Below are 21,766 nucleotides of genomic sequence, written 5' to 3'. Positions count from 1 at the left end.
TGGGACGTGCGAGTCCCAAGTGACGTTTAAACTGCTGCGCCCAATGCCCACCTCAGGTTGCCACAAGGAAGGTCTCGCTGCCACTGATTTTTCAAAAAGTGAACCAAACCCATTTTTGAAAAGTGCTTGTTTTCAGATTATTTCTGTGCTAATTTCCTGCATTCCCCTCTCACACCCGTTTTTTTGGCCTTGTTGAAGCATGGCTGTCTACACCCCATGAGCCAGGTATGTGCCCTGAACAGCAAAAATCACTACTTAAAATTTTTTTGATTACATTTAAAAAAGTTTCCATTTTAGGCAAAAATACATTTGTTTCAGTCGTTTGGTATTTTAGTTAATTTTGTTGAGTTGTTTTCCTCCTATTGGAATAGAAGATAGGAAGGCTAGAAATACGTCGACCCTGTTCGTTGTTGGGGTACATAATAAACCCACACAGGTGGCTGGCATGGAGTGAGGACAGAGAAGAGACGAAAGCAGTGGGACAAACAAGCTACCTCTAGCGAGATGCCCACGTCTTCGCAATCTCATTTTGCCAGCACGTCCTGTGTGGTTTTAGATAGCCATGCCTAAAAATGTTTTGATTATTTTTGGACTTCCTTTGCAGTTTTCTTTTGGCACATCTCACCTAGGAGAAATATCAGGCCGAGATTTGTCTCAGTTTTTTTTTTTTTTTAACTTTTTCTTTTACTGTGTGTGGGTTAATAAAACTTGAAAACGTTCCGGGAGATGGAAAATGAAGATGGGTATATGAGTTTGAACCTAAAGGATCGCTTGAAATCCAGGGAGGGACTTAAAGGTAAGAAGATTGGCTTCCATTTGTTATTTTCTTATGCAGATATTTATCTTCAATTAGAAAAAATATGTGTGCTTGAAAGGCAGTCAGAGAGAGAGAGAGAAACAGGTAGGAGACTCCACACAGAGTGCTCTGAATAGCCACGGCCGACCGGGTCTGGCCAAGGCCAGGAGCTGGACTCTCAGTCCAGGTTTCCCTGATGCGTGGTAAGGACGTACCCAGCTGAGCCATCGCCTGCCGGCTCCCAGGGAATGCATTAGCACAGAGAAGCTTGTCAGGGACCATATGGGAGACAGACATCTAAGTGTTGTAAATATTAGGTCAAATTTAAAAAAAAGATTCATTTTATTTTATTTATTGGAAAGCCAGATATACAAAAAGGAGGAGAGACAGAAAGGAAGATCTTCTGTCTGATGGTTGGCTTTGTAAGCGGTTGCAACTGCCGGAGCTGAGCCCATCCAAAGCCAGGATCCAGCAGCTTCTGGGTTTCCCACGTGGGTTCAGGAGCTTCTTCTGGGTCTCCCACATGGGTTTAGGGTACCAAGGTTTTGAGCTATCCTTGACTGCTTTCTCATGCCACTGGCAGGGAGCTGGAAGGGAAGTGGAGCAGCTGGGACAGGAACTGGTGCCCATTTGGGATCCTGGCTCTGGCAAGGCGAGGACTTCAGCCAGTAGGAAGCTCTCTCTGTATCTCCTCTCTGTAAATCTGTCTTTCAAGGGCCCACATTGATGGCTCTAGTGGCTAATCCTCCCCCTGCTGGGATCCCATGCGGGCAGTGGTTTGTGTCCTGGCTGTGTCTCTTTCCATCCAGCTCCCTGTTTGTGTCCTGGGATAGCAGTGGAGGATGGCCCAAAGCCTTGGGACCCTGCACTGCATGGGAGACCTGGAACTGCTCCTGGCTCCTGGCTTTGGATATTTAATACATTGCTTTCATGAACCTTTTGATATCCCCTTTTGTTTGTAAATATCCTCTTAAAAATGAGAAAAAGAAAGTGACAGATTGAGATTAAAAAGTAATCTTTTCTACTGGATCGGTAGAACAATCCTGAGAGAATGAAAGACAGTTAAAATAAAACATTAATCTCTTCTGCCAGGGGTGCTTTTGCTTGCTTGCTCTTTTTTTTTTTTTTCCGGTCTATTGCTGGAGGTTTACAGATAAGCTGAATAAATATACTGGTGCCTAAATCAGTCTGTGTAAAAGCAATCCCACAGCAATCTTATTCAAACACCCAAGGTCTCAGGGAGGATGACACAGGCCAGATTCAGTCGTGCCCATCACAAGGACAGATCTGCTTATGTATCTTTGATGAGTCGCTTCTATTTACTTGACAGGAAGTGAATTCAACTTACTTTTTTTTTTTTTTGAGCGTAGCATTTTTCTAGTCATCTGATGACTCCCAGTCTTTTCTGCTGTCTCCATGTCGGAAAACAAATGCTTATTTAGCACCAGAAAACTTACTTTGGAGTCATATGGACTGGATTAGGTGCCAAACCCTTGAGATTCAACTCATGGCTCGGGGCAAAAGCCTTTAGTCTTCGCAAATTTTCATACTTTTGTTATATTAAAGCAAATCTATTGTAGGATACTTTTATGTGACTGCTAAACTAACTTAGCTGTTTTCCATTCATCCCAAACCTCATTATGAGAAACAGATGAGTCCAGATTTATTAAAATCTGACTACAGATAGGTAAACTGCAAGATAACAACCATTTACATTATGAGGGAAAGAGGGAACTAAGGCTGGGAAAACGTTAGATCCGAGAAAGATCTGACTTACTGCTCAGCTCAGAGTGTGTGAGATAAAACCGCTTGGTGAGTTACACCCAATGTGCTAGACCTGTTCCTCTTAGCACAAAATCAGAGAGCAGTTTTTCTGAAGAGTTCTCACGAAACAGGGAAACCATACAATTTGTGTTCTTAACAGCAGCAGCAGTAACAGATGTCATGAGAGAAAACTTCTTTGAAAGATTTTTGTATATATAAAACACAATATGAACGCTGACTTCCAGTTGACAGCTGAGATGTTTGTAGGTATTATTTGGCAATGCCTCTAAATTCTCCTCCCTGGCAAGTAAGGAGGGAGCATTGTCCTGTATTACCACTCACCTGCAATGGTATCGCCTCCTAAAATGGCAGAAATGCATTTGGATTTTTTAAAGCTGTGTAGAAGCCCTTTCGCTGAGTGCAAGAAGTATCTATAAACAAACAAACAAAAAGAGAGAGAGAGAGAGAGAGAGAAAGTTACTTCTGATTTATTCTGTACTGCAGAACATTCCCTATGGAAAAGCCCATCAGTGCATCCTAGATATGAGCTATACCAAATCTGTAATGTGTCTTCTATATATTATATTTATGTACTACATGTATTATTTGCATAAGTAACATATATATATTCTACTGATATTTACTTACTTATATATGAAATTTCTTTAAAAGGTCATGGTGAACAAGGACTAAAAATATATATATTTCCCCATAACATTTTTGAAGAATCTTCATTTAGGGAATTTTAGGTGTTATTTCTAAGTTATCATAAACACCACAGAACAATGAACAAAGCAAGACAATGGACACTTGACACATTCCATGGGACCTGCCATGAGGCACAGCAGACTAAGCCACTTTTTATGACACCAGCATCCCATAGTGGAGAGCAAGTTTGAGTCCTGGCTGTGCTGCTCGAATACAGCTCTTAGCTCATACACCTGGGAAGACAGCAGCATATGGTCCGAGACCGTGGGTGCCTGCCACCCGTGCAGCAGGCCAAGATGGGATTCCAGCCTGCGCCCATCTGGTTGTTGTGACCATTTGGGAAGTGAACCAGTGAATGGAAGATGCATCCTCTCTCTGTCTCCCTGTCTCTTTCTCTTTCTGCCTTTCAAATAATAAAGATTTTAAAAGAGTAACTTATCTTTATTGGAAAGGCAGATGTCCAGAGAGAAGGAGAGATAGAGAGAGGAAGATTTTCCATCTGCTGATTCCCTCCCCAAATGGCCTCAATGGTTAGAGCTGAGCCAATCCGAAGCCAGGAGCCAGGAGCTTCTTGCAGGTCTCCCACGTGGGTGCGGGGTCTCAAGGCTTCCTCTACTGCCTTCCCAGGCCACAAGCAGGAAGGTGGATGGGAAATGGAGAGCTGGGACATGAACCAGTGTCCATATGGGATCCCAGTGTTTGCAAGGTGAGGACTTAGCCATGGAATCATCACACTGGGCCAAAACAAAAGCAAAAATAAAAACAAAACAAACAAACAAACCAAAAATACCCTACAACAAGACAAAAAACAACAACAACAAAACCCCCTATACGTATCATTTCAAATTTTCATGTAATCATGAGTCCTGATCTCATAACAAAGCATGATTTACCACTATGAAAAAAAAATGCCAAAAATGCTTACGAAGTCCGTAGTAATTCAGTTTCTGAAACCTTCTCTTTCCAATTCAGAGGTCTCCCCGTCTCTACAACATTATTGCTTTATGGTCCTGTGTGGATGCATTGGGATCCTTATTTTCCTGGTGACAATGATTGGCCTGAAATTTTGGGGTGAGTAATTGATTTTTTTTGCTTGTATATTTCAGAACACACATGTTGATTCTTCATTCCTCTTCATATCAAGATAAATTACATGCTATAGCCTAACAATGATAATTAAACTGAACAGTCATATTTGCAGAACAATTTTACATTTAAAAAAATTGAGAAATGCTCAGATATAAGGTTTGAATTTTCATTATCTTATGAAAAATCTCCTTAGCTTTTCTTTTTTTTCTCTCTCTCTTTTTGGTTAGTAAAAAAAATAGGAGTATAGGGAACTAGTGTGGTAGCCTAGCAGCTAAAGTCCTTGCCTTGCTTGTGCCAGGAACCCATATGGGCACCAGTTCTAATCCCGGCAGCCCTGCTTCTCATGCTTAGGGGACAAACATTTGGGTTAGTGGTTAAGACGCTCACGTCCCACGCCGGAGTAGCTATGTTCAGTTTCCGGCTGTGGTGCTGACCTGATCTGCCTGTCACTGTAGACCACCCTGGAAGGCAGCAGGAGACAGCTCAAGTGCTTAGGCTCCTGCCTCCCGTCAGAGTGACCTGGGTTTCACTCCCAGCTCTTTGCTTTTTTTTTTTTTGTTTTGTTTAAGATTTATTTTTATTGGGAATTGAAATTTCCAGAGAGAAGCAGACACAGAGAGAAAGATTTTCCATTTGCTGGTTTACTCTCCAAGTGGCCACAATGACTGGAGCTGATCTGATCTGATGCTAGGGACCAGAGGCTGCTTCTGGGTCTCCCATGCAGGTGCAGGGTCCCGACACTCTGAGCCATCCTCTATAGTTCGTGTCCCAGCGGCCTCGCTTCCATCCAGCTCTCTGCTTGTGGCCTGGGAAAGCAGTCAAGGACGGCCCAAAGCCTTGGGACCCTGCACCCATATGGGAGACCGGAAGAAGCTCCTGGCTCCTGATCAGCTCAGCTTCGGCCGTTTTGGCCACTTGGAGAGTGAATCATTGGAGAGAAGAACTTCCTCTCGGTCTCTCCTCCTCTTTGTATATTTGACTTTCCAATAAAAATAAGTGAATCTTTTTTTTAAAGTATAAATAATGTGTTTGAGAAAGTAAAGAAACTTGTTTCTTGTTCTATTTTGTCTTTGCACTGAGCACAGACATGAAAATGGACCTCCCTGAGAAGGGCAACGCCAGCCATGCATCAGGTAATGCTCTGTCCTGCTGCTAAGTGCTGTTCTGGGGAGGCACTTCTTCCTCATTCTGCTCTTCCTGCAAGTACCCATGCTTCACACGAAGCCTACAGTACTGGCCAAGAAAAGTATCGGAGGTGGAAAGGACATCCCCTCCCTCACCGCAACTTCTGTGTACCCAGTAGTGTGGACAGGAAGGCTAGCTGGAGTGGTTCCAGAAGGTGACAACTCTTGCCCTGATCCGGACTCTATTAACGAGTTTAGATATGCATGAAATTTTATGTACTAAAACAGTGCCTGTAACACTGTTTTTTTTTTTTATTAATTAATTTATTTTTACTGGGAAGTCAGATTTCCAGAGAGAAGGAGACAGACAGAAAGATCTATTCACTGGCTCACTCCCCAACTGGCTACAATGGCTGGAGCTGAGCTGATTTGAAGCGAGGAACCAGGGGCTTCCCTCTGGTCTCTCACACAGGTGCAGGGTCCCATTTACTTCCTCTAATTGCAGGGGGGCCAAAATTACCATCTGCAATCCTGCCTATGTTCCAGGGACTCTCAGGTTCTGCTCATAGACCTACTTTTTGATTGTGCACAGAAATGAGTCAACAATGTCAACTTTTAAAGAAACCACATTTGCTACTACTCACGCTTTCTGTTGGTTCTAAAGTCGAATTTATTCTTCTCCCAGCAGAAGAGATTTCTGTGTGTCCGAAAGACTGGCTGTTGAACCAAGGGAAATGTTACTGGCTTTCAACGTCTTTTAAAACTTGGAGAGAGAGTCAACATGAGTGTGCGCAGTGGCAGGCGCACCTGCTGCTCATTCGGAATTTGGATGAGCTGGTAAGGAAGCCGAAAACAGGACGTTCCACCTGAGGAAGAACTGTTAGGCACAGGTGGAGTCCTTAAGAACGGGGTAGTTTATGGTCGCTGCTTTTCAATGTGCGTTAGCCATAATGTAGCTACTATTGTGCAGCTCCCCAATGTCTAGTCTATGAAAAGCAGGAATGTGTTTATCAGTTCACGGTGACTTACTCTAAAGAAGAAAGAGATGTGTGTGTGTGAGTATGTGCTCAACGTGCTGTTTCTCCCGCAGAGGTTCATACAGAGCAGTTTAAAACGGGGCTATCTCGGCTGGATCGGCCTGTATGTCACAGCCCAAGGCAGACTGTGGAGGTGGATAGATGAGCAAGCTTTTGTTCCACAACTGTAAGTAGTTATTTGGCCAAGAGATATTTATTTAGGGCAAGATTTTCAAAAGAGACTTAATTTCAGAATAGTTTTAAAATTACAAAACATAATTATGATGTAATAATGTGAGCAAGTCTCATATACCCTCACCTCATTTTTCCTGTTAAGTTTGGTATTAGAATCTTTGTTACCATGAATGAATCACAACCAGCTTCCCTTAACAGAGAGATGGAGAGACAGAGAGTTCTTCCCCAAGTAGCCCCAACAGCTGGAGCTGAGTTCAGCTGAAGCCAGGAACCAGGAGCCTCCTCCAGGTTTCCCTTGTGGGTGCAGAGGCCCAGGGACTTAGGCTATCCTCGGCTAATTACCCAGGCCACAAGCAGGGAGCTGGATGGGGAATGAAGCAGCTGGGACTAGAATTAGCACCCAAGTGGGATGCCAGTGCTAGAGCAGAGGATTACCTTACTATGCCACTGCACTGGCCCCTTCCCTCTTTAAAAAGAATTTAGATTAAAAAAAAAAACAACTCAGCCACAAAAACCTTTCTAAAACCTCTGCACGATTTCAGCTGCATGTCAGTTTGGCTGGAGGAAGACCTAAATGACACCTCCATTATTTTTAAATGAAGTGCTCAAGTTCATTTCTTTTCCCCTCTAGGTTTTCAGTGATTGGACCCCAGGATGAGAGGAGTTGTGCTATCATAACGGGCAGGCAGGTGTACTCGGAGGACTGTGACTCCACGTTCAATGCCATCTGCCAGAGAGACGCTGTCTGTTGCCCCCACAATCGATCCACTGGTGCTGTGTAAATGTATGAGGACTAAGATTTACTTGAGTAAGACTTGAGTCTTTTAGGTGAGGTTTCTAACAGCAAGTTTCTGATACTGGGCATTATCAAATGGTGGTGGCGGGGGGGGGGTGGGCGGCGAGAAGCTTTTCTTCCACATTCAAAATTTAAATTGTAACATCAACTTCTTTGTAGAACTTTTGCTGGAGTTTTTGTCATTCCCAAGGCACTGATTATATAAAGCTAAATGAAGTCATGCTTTATTTTTGTAGGGATGCAATTGCTTGTTTTTTTTTGCATATAAAAATACCAGAAAACAAACAACCTTTAGGAATGCTGCTTAATTAATTGTGTGTGTTGTGTGGCAGGTGTGAAGGGAAATGGCAACATACGTCCCTGTGTTATTTTTGAAGGAAGGATAATTCTGAAGTTTTTGTATGTATGTTATAGCATGAAATGCTATTTTAAAATTATATGGCCAAATATCAGAAGCAACACACAAGAATAAAAGCAAACCTGCGCACTTAAATACTTTAAAGAAATGTGTATAGTTATAATTATTCTTATCTTTTTCTCAGTGGAATGCAAATGATTTCTTTAAACAAATAAAAGCAACTCACAATAGTCAATAAAGCACTGTTGCTTTTTATGCGTTTTTGAAAGTTTTGCTGTTAAACTGATATGCAAAAATTGCTGTCAGGACTGGCATGGTGGGATAACACGCGAATCCTTTGCCTGTTGGTGCCAGCATCTCATATGGGTGACGGTTTGGGTCTCAATTCCTTCACTCTCCATCTCCTCTTCCTCCTCCTCTTTTTTCTAAGATTTATTTATTTTTATTGGAAAGGCAGATTTTACAGACAGAAAGAGACAGAGAGAGATATCTTTCACCCACTGGGTTACTCTCCAACTGGCCACAACTACTGGAGCTGAGCAGATCTGAAGGCAGGAGCCAGGAACTACTTCTGGATCTCCCACATCCAAGCACGGATCTGGATGGGAAGTGGAGCTTGAATCAGAGCCCCACATGAGATCCTGGAGCTTGCAAGGTGAGGATTTAGCCAGTAGACCATTGTGCCAACCCAGTTGCTCTACTTCCGACCCAGCTCCCTGCTTATGGTCTAGGAAGCAGCAGAGGAAGGCTCAAGTCCTTAGTGCCAGCACCACATGGGAGACCTGGGAGAAGTTCCTAGGATCGCCCAGCTCTTACCGCTGCAGCCATTTAGTGAATAAACCAGTGGGTGGAAGCTCTCACTCTCTGTCCATCTCTCCTTCTCTCTGTTCAACTTTGACTTTCCAAGTAAATAAACCAATCTTTTAAATAAAGCAATGGCTGTCCACCTGAAGAGCAGCCAGAGAGCTTCTTTGAGTCTGTTTATGTGGAAACAGCAGACCATGGCAGGGAAGCTGAGTGCCACAGTCAAGAATGTGCCTATCCAGAGAGGCAGAGGAAAAAGCTTTCAAGATAAAGGTGAGGTACTGATATAAATTTCTTGGTTACAAAGTTCAGGCAAGATTGGCTGCTCATTGGTGGGGAAGCTACTGTCGGGCACATGTTCGGTCCAGAGCATCGTCTTCAAATGGCTGCAATCTTGGCCCTGCCTAATGGCTGCACCAGCTCTTTTATGGGATGCCTGCATCACAGATGGAAGTGTAACATGCTATGCCACAACACTGACCCCTGAGTTCACTTATTGTACCCATTGCTATAGTCTCAGATAGTTTGCTTATTTATTTTTTTTCCCAACTGCATGGTAGTTTATTAAACTGAACACATGATTCACATTTGGTATGAAGATATAACCTTAATAGTGATAACAATACTAGTGTATCAATTGACATATAGAGGAATCAAAAAAAAATCAATTGACATATAGAGGAATCCCAATTAGACTTATAGCTGACCTCTCAGAGGTCGCCTAGATTAGAATTGGCACCCATATGGGACCACAGGCATGTGAAAAGCGAGGTAAGTGCTGTGACATAGTGGGTAAAGCTGCTGCCTGTGGCGCAGGCATCCCATATGGGTGCTGTTTCATTCCTTGCTGTGCTTCTTCTAATCCAGCTCCCTGCTCTACAAATATCTAGGTTTGCTACAAATCCACTTGATATCAACCAATCCTCTGGAACTGTGGACTCCGTCAGCATTCAGGAAGGCAAAGGATCCATTCCCTCTAATTTCAAACCTGGAAAAGAACAATCTAAATCAGTGTGAAAACTACCCACAGCTAGTACCAACAGGGCAAGGAAAAGCAGAGTCATTAGCAACATATCGCACAAAACCACGTATGGATAGAAACATCTATTACAATAAAAGCAACTGAGATAATGTGGGCATTGCTTTGAATTACAGTCTGCAACCCTATTTATGGCAACTTGTAGATAACCAGACAGCAGAAGTCAAAGCAGACAGACATATTGGGCCCATAGGTCTGTCAATATACATTTCTCTCTATTCATTTTTACATCGAGCTTCTCCCTATCATCTAATCTGTCTATGAAGAAAGTGCCTGTGAAATTCAGTCATCATTTTATAAGGAATACAGTATTGATTTTAAGGCAACATTTGTCCTTTTTGTTTGGCTTATGTTTTCACTTTATTTTAGAGGCAGAGAGAGACAGAGATCTCCCATGGTTGTGTTCATTTCCCAAAGGTCTGTAAGAGCCAGGACTGAGCAGTGGAAACCAAGAGCAAAGAACTCCATCCAGGTGTCCTGCTCAGGTCTCAGGGCCCCAGGTGCTTGAGCCATCCCTTGCTGCCTCCCAGGGTGTACATGAGTGGGGAAGTGAATCAGAAGTAGAGCAACTGGGATTTGCTGCTTATTTAAATATTTATTTATTTTTATTCACCCCCCCAAATAGCTACAATGGCCAGAGCTGAGCCAATCCAAAGCCCGGAGCCAGGAGCTTCTTCCCAGTCCTCCCAGGTGACTACAGAGTTCTAAGGACTTGGCCATCCTTCTCTGCTTTCCCAGGCCGTAAGCAGAGAGCTGGATTGAAGGTAGAGCATTTGGGACTTGAACCAGTGCCCACATGGTATGCCAGCACTTACAGGAGGAGGATTAGCTTGATATGCTACTGTGCTGGACCCAACGTTTTGGAATTTTAAACACATTGAGAAACAAGCAAACAAAACTAAAGCAACAAATTATAATATTGTCTTTATTACTTTACTCTTTTGTTAACAACATCTTTTTAAAAAATAATGTGTATAGTTTGTCATCTGTTAGATTATTCACCATTGTTTAACTGGTTCTCTTTTTAAAGTTAGTACTTGTTATAATAATAAGGCAGGAGGAATCCAGATTTCAAAGAAAACTTTTACAGCCCTTGTTTTCAGGAAAGTATCCTAAAGCAGGAGACAGCTTTCATGCAAACAATAACTATAAAAATAAGACACTAATAAAGCCTATTGCTTATAGTAGGGAAGTTTCTTTTTTTAAAAAAAATCTATTTATTTATTTAGATGATTTTTACATGATAGATTATGGTGATAAGGGTCAAGGGCTACAGCAAGGTGGGTGAGACCATTATTTCCACATTCTCATTTTTCCTTGCTGTATCTGGGGAGGAGGCAAAATTCAACGACCAGAAACCGAATGTAACAGCAAGGGCATGAAAGCACACATAAAACTGGGAAATAATTTCCCTGTGTCTTACGGAACAAGGTCCAAGGCAGGTGCGCTGTGCTGAGGTGTGCCTCGGTGTGACAGGATACAGAGCAGAGACTGGAGACGTGGGGGGAGCAGGAAGATGCTTTTACACTATTACCATGAAGATAAAGTCACATTTTTACGTAATGTCAAAATAAAAGCTTTTCCGCCCGCGGGGTACTTACCAGTCAGTGAATGTGCTGCCATCTGTCCATTTCCAAGGCTCGCCCAGTTTCCTGCTCAGACCAATCCAGTGCATGGCAGTTCCTGTGTGCTTCTTCAAGAATTCCTTTCACAAAGCAAAGTTATCACCCATGACTTTGTGTTCTAGGGCATGTTGAGTAACCATCTCTGAGGATTTACAGTCTAATTTGCTTATGGCTAAACAGTACAGATACTGATCTTTGGGTTAGTTTTATCAGAAACTTTTCCATTTTACTCATAAATATTTAAAAAAATATTTATTTTAATTTTTATGGGAAAGTCGGATATACAGAGAGGAGGAGACACAGAGAGGGAGATCTTTTGTCTGTTGACTCACTCCCTAAGCGGCTGCAACAGCTGGACCTATGCCGATCTGAAGCCAGAAGCCCAGAGCCTCTTCCAGGCCTTCCATGTGGGTACAGGGTCCCAAAGCCCTGGGCCGTCCTCGACTGCTTTCCCAGGCCACAAGCTGGGAGCCGAATGGGAAGTGGGGTGGCCGGGATTAGAAATGGCATCCATTTGGGATCCTGGCGTGTGCAAGGTGAAGACTTTAGCTGCTAGGCACAGTGCCAAGCCCTACCGGTTTATTTCTTAAAGAATTCTAAATAGTTGCACTTTACTTACTGAGTCTGTGAGCTAAGCTGTCTCTAGCTTTGAAGGTAATTTCCTTCTCTTAAGTGAGAAATTAATGTGGGAGATATATCTGACCTTCCCTTCAAGTTCAGATTCCTAAACCATTGCCATGTTCTAGTTACAGAGTGAATTACAAAGACAGCGATCTGGTGTAACGCCCACGTGTGTGATAATATCAGGACCTGTTCAGTTTCAACAGAAGCTGACAACCTCTTCGTCAAGGGCAGCAGAAAAAGCCACTGCTAATATTTTGTTTTGTTCATTGGACCTCTCCCTAAAATCACGGCAGAAGGGGAAAAAGGGCTTAAGGGAATGGATCAGTACTGCTAAGATGGAAAACAAAAAATCAGTATTGGAGTAGGTGCCACAATAAGGAAGTCACTGGTGTTTTCGCATATAATCAGAGACCAAAGTAACTGAATGACCACGATCAACGGCAACAAAGGCTACTGATCGATGCGTTTGGGCTGTCCTCTACCACTCCTTGCTCTTCAATTCCAGATACACCAGTTAGCTCCTCGTGACCAGCAGAACCACCTGTTCTCTAACTCTTTGTAAGTCCATGTCTCTTGTCACCCTCTCACTTCTTCTGCTCTTCTTCTAAGCGCACATACTTTCTTCACACCCCCATTGCTAAAGTTCAATAACCACGACTTTCTAAAAAGTGTCAAGTTTTCCAGACTATTGATAGAAGGCAATTAAAAAAAAAAAAAAAACCCCTAAGAGCAGTTCCTAACATATTTCTCTATGTAAACAGTAATGAATAGCAGAACATCGCTAGTCACTTGGGTTCAAATCCCAGCTCAACAATTACAGCCCGCTGACTCTGGGCCCCAGCATCCTCCTCCCTAAAACAGGGCTAGCTTCAGAGCCACTTCACGGGCACTGCTTAGTGATGTTCTTATAAGTGCAATGATCAGGACAGTGTCTGACAGACATCGGCCTCTAGTATTTGCTGTATTTTTATTCTCCCTTTGTGCAAATGGAACATATGAAACAATGAAAAGACTTTCCCCTTTTCTTACCATATCTGTTTGTGTATCAACACGAGCCAGTTCTGATCCTTGTGATTGGCAAAACCTTTTACTGGCTGCCCAATCTCCAGTATCATTAGAAAAATAGAAACATTTTTTTCCTACTCCGATCAAGTCACTTGGACATGCTGTAGTTTTAGAACGCTTCAGGCATACTGAAGGGAAAAAAAAAAAGAAATTATTAGATGAAAGATATGCTAAAGAGTGTTCTTACTCATCCCAGAGACATATTTTGCCTTGTTACTCCCACAGCTGGAGTCCTGTAAATTCAGCTTCATTCTCTCGATGACTGATGGAACAGTTCCTCTCCATCTCTAAGACCACATGGAGGTTGAGCTGTCTGCACCTGGGTCCTGTTTGAGAAGCAGGGCTGCCTCATGCTCTGTAACTGATATTCTGGCAACATCACCACCTGAACTTGAGCTAGCAATGCTCAAGTCATTCCCCAGGGCTTCGGGAAGCAGGGGGAGCACTGCAGAATCCCCTTTACCTCCGCGAAATGGCAGGCTCACAGCCAAGCAAGGCCCCTGCATCCCTAAGTTAGCAGCGTGTACTCAACACAAAGGAGAACAAAAGACTGAAACAGAAGGAAGGGCCCTGAACCCTGTTGCAGTTTTGCTAGTGTCCAGTCCTATAGTCATTGGCTTAACAACAGAGCTTAATGTAAGCTAGTCTGCAGAGACTTTAATCCAGTACTGAGTAATAAAACACAGTCTTCCCCCAGGCGTTGGACTAAGTTAATGTAACCAGTGAAGGGCCCCCCAAAATTCAAATTTAGGACAAACACTGAGGCCTGTATTCCTATAATGTTCAGAGATGAATCCAGGTTACTACAGATGGGCAACTAAATATATCATGCTGCAACTCTCTCTTTGTTAATCAGTGAATGAATATGAGGACTTCTTACACATATTTTTGCCCATGAACATTCAATAACGTCCATGTATTTAAACATCAACAGAATTGAGCCCTCAGGACTTTGTAGTGACAGAGGAGGATGTTTGGAGTGGGGAACTTTTCTTTTGCTAAGAGTCACTTGGCTATGTCTCATATTATCCATGGACCACACAAAATGATCAACGTAAAAAAAAATTAGCCTGTTCTGGATGTACTGAATTTAGAGTTCCACCTGTGATTGTCTCGGCAGGGCTAGACCGGTGGATGGAAGATCTTTCTCACTGTCTCTCCTTCTTTCCATAAATCTGCCTTTGCAATACAAAGAATTCTAAAAACCAGTTAAGTTACTTACCTATTGAGACAGCAGCCACGATGCCAATTACCATGATGCACACCAACAGCACATACTTACACTGCTTTTGTTTTAGCATGGAACCTACAAATTAAAGAAAAAAAATTTATTGTTTCTGAAGATACCCTGATGGAGTATTTAGTAGTCTTGTGTTCCTCTGCCATAAAAATTTGTCAAGAAGTACTCACTGCAAGCATCTACAGCTTACGGTAACAAAGGATAGAAAGGCACTGCAAAGTGTAAGGAAGTTCCAGAGGATGATGGGAAGAGGTGAGGGGCGATCACTCAGGCCAGCAAGGGAAGAAAGGCAAGGTTACTCAAAGGGAGAGTGGGATTTAAATGAGGATTGTAAGAAGGAGAGGCAGATGGCCACCCTCAGAACCAGTGTCTGTAAGAGACGAACGAGGCAGTGAGCTAGAAGGCAGGAAAGAAAAGAAAGTGACAGGCCACATAATTTTCTTCTTTATCCTGTAAGCCAAAGGGGAAGAAGTTTAATGTGTTTGAGCAAGAAAACGTCAAGCTAGAGCTCCAAGTAGCGGTTGCTCTCTCTGTGGGAAGCAGAATGGACTGAAGAGGACAAGGAATTTGATGCTCATGGAAGTGTAGGAACAAATAGATCATCAGATATACACAATGAGAAGTACACAGAACAATATATAAGCAAATACAGGGAACACCGACAAATGTACAGTCTTGTCTAAAGGGTTATTAGTAGAAGAAGCCACAATCAGGAAAGCAGGTGTGTGGTACACAGTAGTCCCCCTTTCCACAGGGGATTTGTTCACAGATGTCTCAACCAGACTCCATATCCTCTCAGCTTTTCCCTCCCACCAGACATTAAGATAATATTAAACTTATAAAGTAGGTACAGTATGAGGCTAACAAGGACCAGTCATCAAACAGAATGATTATAGTAGTATATGAACTGGAATGGAGATTATTTAAAACTTAGGAGCTATTTATTTCTGGAATTATCCATGGAGCATTTTTGGGCCACAGTTGATCACAGGCTACTGAAAGTGTGTAAAGTAAGAAGAGTGCCATGGGGGTGTTTTTAAAAAATTATTTCAGCTGACAGGTAGAGAGTTCCAAGCACTTGGGATATCCTCCCCCACTTTCCCAGGTATGCTAGCAGGGAGCTGGATGAGAAGTGGAGCACCAGGGCCAGAACTCCGCTCCAGTGAGGGATACTTAGCAATGATTTAAGCTGCTGTGTACACACTGGCCCCTCTCTCAGGGTTCTTGTACATTTGCAGTACTAATACCCCTTCGGTCTAGATTTTTCTTACTCCTCCACTATACTTTCTACAGTCATTGATATCTTATCTCTTTCTGCTATGAAACAGCAGAATTTCTCTTCTTCTGTATGCTTCCCATACACTTAAATCTTACCTGCATAAGCCTGAGTGATTTACTTGGCTAAAAGAATTGTAGCTTTCCTCTTTCTGTAACTTTAACATCTACCTGGATAAACATTAGAATAATTAAAAAAAAAACACGAAGATATTCTCACAGCTCAAGAGGCAGAACTATAACCAACGTTTAGAGATCACAAGGACATGGGGCCTGCATTGGGCGCAGTGACTTTCGCCACCACCTGCGATGGCAGCATCTGAAATGGCTGTTGATCTGTGCTCTGGCTGGAAAAAGCAGTGAAAGATGGTCCAGGTGCTTGGGTGCCTGCCAGCGACACGGGTGACCTGATTGGAGTCCCTGGCTCCTGGCTTTGGACTGGCTCAGCAGTGGCTGTTGCAGCCACTTAGGAGAGTGAAACAGCAGAAAGATCCGACTTTCAAATAAGTAAATACACATTATTATAAATTTTTAAAAGATTTATTTATTTTTATTGGAAAGGCAGATATACAGAGAGGAGGAGAGACAGAGAAGATCTTCCATCCAATGATTCACTCCCCAAGTGACTGCAATGGCCGGTGCTGCACCAATCTGAAGCCAGGAGCCAAGAGCTTCTTCTGGATCTCCCACACAGATACAGAGTCCCAAGGTTTTGGCTGTCCACGACCGCTTTCCCAGGCCACAAGCAGGGAGCTGGATGGGAAGTGGAGCTTCGGGGATTAGAACCGGCATCCCTACAGGATCCCAGCACATTCAAAGTGAGGACTTTAGCCACTAGGCTACCATGCTGGGCCCAGTAAATATATATATTTTTAAAAGCAGAAACAAGAAAGGGAATTTGAGTTCACACTAAAGAAACTTTTAATTAAAAATGTTCTAAATTGAAAAAAAAAGCCTCATAAAACAGAAGTATTTTCAACAAAAGTATTGTAGAGCAGAGACATTTACCAGGAAAGGCCACTTTAAATGAGAAGTTTTATTAAAAAGGTCACTTCTGAGGTCTTCCTGACCTTTAAGAAAATTGTGTTTATCTGCCTTTGTGAGCAGTGAGGTCGGGTCCAGGGCCTTGGAAGAGCGGGGTGCCCGTTTCTGGAACTCCATCTCACAGTTCACGGCACTTACAAACCAGATGGGCTGACTGCACAGAGCAAGGCCGCGGGGTTGCCAAGACAACCAAGGGGAACGGAGTTTCCCTTCTGCTTCTCTGCCCAGAGCTAGGGAGAGACAGGGAACAGCCATCCTCCCAGAAGAGGACAAGATAACCACTTGAATACTCATTCAAGTCTCTTCTCCAGCAGCCCAGACACCTGGGTCCCCAGGTCCCTCCCTATGGTCATGATTAGGAGAAAAAGGAAAAAAAAATACAAGCCGTTTCCCCTCCTCCACTTCCCTACTTCTTCAAGGGCAGTGCTTCTCTATTGCTTTGTTCTGAGTAAAGATTCTGTTACGCTTACCCTTGTTTCCTGGCTTTTGAGCTCCATGCTAAGCTGAGGCAAGAATCCACTGAGCTTAGTAAGAGAACTGCTGAGTGAATACTACCGGAATTCACACCAGTAAACTTTCAACAGTGGCTCGCTGGGTATCTAACTCACCTCAAAGTTCTCCTTCTTTCTGTATTTCCTTTCTCTGGAAATTTTGTCAGGTTTTCTGTTGCAGTCATTTGACACGTGATTTATCTAGCTTGCCTCTCATACACTCTATTATTTATTGTGGAGAGATTTACAAAGGGGAGAGATCTTCCATCCGCTGGTTTACTCACCGAGTGGCCACAATGGCCAAGCGGATCTCCCACGTGGGTGCAAGATCCCAAGGCTTTGGGCCATCCTCTACTGCTTTTCCAGGCCACAGGCAAGGAGCTGGAAGGGAAGTGGAATAGCCAGGATATGAACTTTCACCCATATTAGATCCTGGTACATGCAAGGCGAGGACTTTAGCCACCACACTACAGAGCCAGCCCCTCCAGTAACCTTAAACACAAACTTATGCAACCCACAGCAGTATAGGAAGACTTTCCCACTTCACTGACTTTGTATCTTAAGTTAAAAAAAAAAGTCAGCTTCATGTAAGTATTTATTGTTGACTGTCCTGTGTGTTTTCTCCTTCTTTTCTTCTTACTCATTTAGCAAGACTTGTCCATTGCTTGCAGCCGTGATCCCGCAGCCCACACGTACTTATGGCTGTTGCGATGGCTGATCCGGAGTGAAAGAGCCAGAAAGTTCTGCATCTCTATTACTTGTAGAAAGTCCTGAGCAAGCTTTATTATTTTTATTTTTTATTATTATTTTTACTAAATGTCACAGCCAGCTAAACAAGAGATTTTGCCAATCCAAAGAGAAGAAGCACGAGCCATTTTGACTCTGTACTATTACTTTGTCCCCTTCCGGGAATCCACCAATAAAATGTAATCTCATGGTGTCTTGCCTGAGCACCTCACTCACCGTTCTCTTGTGGCCCCTACCCCTAATCCCTGCCCACCTACCAAGCATGTACTCCTTGCGTCTGCGCAAGGCAGCAGCGGAAGCGGAGGGCCAAGCCCATCCTCAACATGGTGACTTGCGAGGGGTGGGGTTGGCAACAGCACAGTCCCACCCTCCCCCTCAGGTTTTGGATGGTGATGATGACTCATAGATGTGCAGAAAGGATTCCGTCGCTGGGGGAGATGTGGCTTCTGAAGAGCCTCAACATGAGCTACACCATTTTTGCTGTGAAAGTTGAGCTTTGTTTCTGGCTTAGGTTTCATTTCTGGAAAATGTCACAGATAAGTTAGGTGACCAGCAACCTTCAAGGTCCCCCTACTTGTGATGAGGTTGTTCGTTTCATCGTCCACCAATAAGAAAGTAGAATTGTAAGTGTACTGGCTTGACAATTCCCTAGACTGATAAAAACCCTGCACCTTCCAGTCTCGGGGCTCTCAGTCTCGAACCACTGCATGGGTGATGGTTGGGGCCCAGGCTCGAGCTTGAATAAACCGCCCTTATGTGTTTGCATCAGACTCAGTCTCCGTTTGGGGAATTCAAAATCTGGGTATAACAGCTACCAAAGCTTGAATTAGCTGCCTAAAACCATACCGATGTGTGTGTGTCCATTGGCACCAGGGATATGAGGTTTGGGTCCCTTCTATCTGGGTTCACCCCCAAATGCTTGCAACAGCTGGGGCTGGGCCAGCTTGGAGTCAAGAGCCAGGAACTCCATCTAAATTTCCCTAAAGGCATCCAAGCCATCATCTGCCAGGGTGTGTCTTAGCAAGAAACTGTGTGAGAGGCTGGCTGGAACCCTTTTCCGGGAACTCTGATAATGGGAAGCCAGCATCACAAGCTTTGGTTCAAACAGCTGCATCGCAACACCTGCTCTGGACAATTTGATGAGATTTTCTTTCTCTGACTTAATTTTACTTCATTCTTATTTTGCACATTAGAGTTAATTTTCTCATTTTCCTACCTTCCTTGGTGTTTCCTTCCTTCCCTCTCCCCCCGTAGTAATTTGTAACGTGTTTTTATATTCCTAAGAGGATGTTATAGATTTTAGGTGGGTTACTTTGAACTCTGTTATGGCTAAAATGCAGCTCACCGTGATGCCTCTAAGTATGGAATGCTCATTTACGTGCAAAATCATGTAAAAACCCAGCCTAAACGGTAGGCTTCTCAGTAGTTGCAGTAGATGCTTCTTTCCCATCGGGAAAACTGGACTCGAGAAGACTCATTTTGTGAAGTGACCCAACAGGTGTCAGTGAGGAGAATGTTATCTGGACACAATGAATGTTGGACTAGATCAAAGGAGCTGGACTGCAGAGAGTTCTAACTGCACAGGGACGCCCTGCATGTTGGCGTGACAAGGGGCTTTGGCTGAGGGTCTTCCAAAAGTGCATGCATGGTGAACCATCACCTACCACAGGCTGAAGTGAATGCAAAGGAGAGAGAATTTGGTGAAACATATTTCTGCCACTTACAAGTGTCGTTTTTCTAAATCTACTCCCCAGTATTGTCTGACATTCCGGAAGATTTGTGCCTATCACTAGGGAGAGAACTCACAAATGCATTTATTTAGTAGTTTCTGGCACTTACAAGGTGAGGATGGGTCCTTGAGTCATCTTACTGGGTCCTGATTTCTGAATTCTATCTTAATTAAAATCCAATATGAGATACTTAAAAGAATAATGAACTTAGGTGTAGACTTGAGCATGCACAGAAAGAAGACGATTTTGTGAAGACAGAATAAGAAATTCATCTTCCCTAGATAAGGAATGAGGCCTCAGGAAAGGTCAACCTTGCCAACACCTTAGATCGTAACTCTTGGCCACCAGGACTGTTACTGGGGCTGCCCAGCTGACGCCTTTACAACAGATGCTCTAGGACACAGAGATACCAATGGTAAACCAGTGGGAACTCTCACTTCCCATTCGTGCCTTTCAATTGGACTGTCTCTAACATAGAATATTCTACGCTGTCAATATTTTCTTTCATGCAGGAAAAGATTTTTTTGTAACTATGAAGTTTAATTTTTGTCCTACTTTTTCCTCACATCTCTTAAAGTTAAAGCATAATTATCAGCTGTATGGTTGTTACTGTGGATTTTTCATGCCGCTCTTCCCCACAATTGAATGTGATGTAATGATCAGAAAAGATGTACATTTTTTCTCAATTTAGAGGTTTTGTGCTGCTAACTGCTATCGTGTCATACACACAGTTTTTCATCTTGCTCTGAGTGCCACAGAGCAGGTGCTCGAAGGGTGACAGCTGGCATGCAGTACCCTTTGTGCTATTTCCCAAACTTCAGAGTTGGGCAAAATTTGGAAGTGTTTCAAGAAAAAGAAAATAGCCAATCAGTTCCTCAAACCACGCAATTCTGAGAGGTTCTAGAAGTCAACACTCACCATGATGACACAGCACAAATACATCCACTGATCTATCCGCGACCAGAGGTGCCCCTGAAAACTGAAACTCCTCATCAAAACAAACCCTTGGAGATGTGTGAGCCTCTGAAAGAACGGAAACTACTTTTCAGAAAGATCTTCTGATAAGTAACCCTTCCCTCCATTCCTAAGTATGTAAAGTAACCTAACATACCTCCTCTCCCCAAAGATCACTGATGTAGTGTAATGGCTCTGTCTGTGCCACAATCAATTCCATCTTCCCCAGCCCTTGCATTTTGGTAACAATCGTGTCCCAGTAGTCTTTGCACCGTGAGAGAGAACTCTCATGGCTGCTCCCTTTGCCATCTCGCTCAAATCTAATCTTGTGGGGTCCATCGTTATCTCCCTGTTATGCTCTAGATTAACAGCAGGGAATTGGAAACAGCCGGTTATCTCAATCCATCAACTATCGGGCAAACTTAAAACAGCCCTAGGCACCACTGCCCTCTCTCTGGCTTCTCTCCAGTGCCAACTTGCCTCTCTGGCATAGGTAATCCTCCAAAACAGGTGCGCCCTAGACCTTTCCGGAAGAAGAGTCGCATCCATGTTCTTTTAAGAGGAATGTTGCCATACTGCTCTCAAGCAGCGTAAAATGGCTGCCCAGAAGACACTGCGCCCAAACTCAGCTTGAAAAAGCTATAGAAGGCCCCCTTTACTTGTCACATAACCGATTTCTTGGTCTACCAATCCCTGTAGCCCAGTACTTGCAGTACCCGATGCTATGTTCTCTTTCGTTTTCTCTCTTTTCCTCTCAGGCTCTCTCATGGCTGCCCCGGCCCGGCTGGGCTCCCTCGCAGGCTCCCTCCCGCAGGAGTGCCCTTGCTCTTCCTCTCTTTTTTATCTCTCTGTCCCCTCTCTGTGCCGAATAAAGATCTCCTGTGTGACTCACTGGCATCTGGCGTATCAGGTTAGTGGTGAAAATTCCTTATACTACCTGTCCTTGGAGTCCGTCCACGGGAACCAACAACAAGCATGTACTCCTTGCGTCTGCGCAAGGCAGCAGCGGAAGCGGAGGGCCAAGCCCATCCTCAGCAGCGGAAGCGGAAGCGGAGGGCCAAGCCTATCCTCAACATGGTGACTTGCGAGGGGTGGGGTTGGCAACAGCACAGTCCCACCCTCCCCCTCAGGTTTTGGATGGTGATGATGACTCATAGATGTGCAGAAAGGATTCCGTCGCTGGGGGAGATGTGGCTTCTGAAGAGCCTCAACATGAGCTACACCATTTTTGCTGTGAAAGTTGAGCTTTGTTTCTGGCTTAGGTTTCATTTCTGGAAAATGT

At 43.6% G+C, this 21,766-nt stretch overlaps 2 protein-coding genes across 2 annotated transcripts; one reads left to right on the top strand and one right to left on the bottom strand.

Moving 5' to 3' along the window:
• The first annotated feature begins 726 nt into the window (after window positions 1-726).
• Window positions 727-7,484, top strand: LOC121155534 (killer cell lectin-like receptor subfamily F member 2). Its single transcript, XM_040978963.1, has 5 exons — window positions 727-796; window positions 4,241-4,339; window positions 6,167-6,318; window positions 6,572-6,684; window positions 7,324-7,484. The coding sequence occupies exons 1-5, from the start codon at window positions 727-729 to the stop codon at window positions 7,472-7,474; spliced, it is 585 nt and encodes a 194-aa protein (XP_040834897.1). The 3' UTR covers window positions 7,475-7,484.
• A 2,030-nt stretch (window positions 7,485-9,514) lies between these two features.
• On the bottom strand, window positions 9,515-14,295 carry CLEC2A (C-type lectin domain family 2 member A). The gene is made up of 4 exons (XM_040978992.1): window positions 14,226-14,295; window positions 12,968-13,131; window positions 11,291-11,394; window positions 9,515-9,638 (listed from the first exon to the last, which is right to left on the bottom strand). The coding sequence occupies exons 1-4, from the start codon at window positions 14,257-14,259 to the stop codon at window positions 9,527-9,529; spliced, it is 414 nt and encodes a 137-aa protein (XP_040834926.1). The 5' UTR covers window positions 14,260-14,295; the 3' UTR covers window positions 9,515-9,526.
• Between the last annotated feature and the right edge of the window lie 7,471 nt (window positions 14,296-21,766).

The sequence above is a fragment of the Ochotona curzoniae genome, unplaced genomic scaffold (genome assembly GCF_017591425.1).
Source record: "Ochotona curzoniae isolate NIBS_2020 unplaced genomic scaffold, NIBS_Ocur_1.0 contig_2927, whole genome shotgun sequence".
Lineage (NCBI taxonomy): Eukaryota > Metazoa > Chordata > Mammalia > Lagomorpha > Ochotonidae > Ochotona > Ochotona curzoniae.
This window is presented reverse-complemented; position numbering and strand designations above follow the sequence as displayed.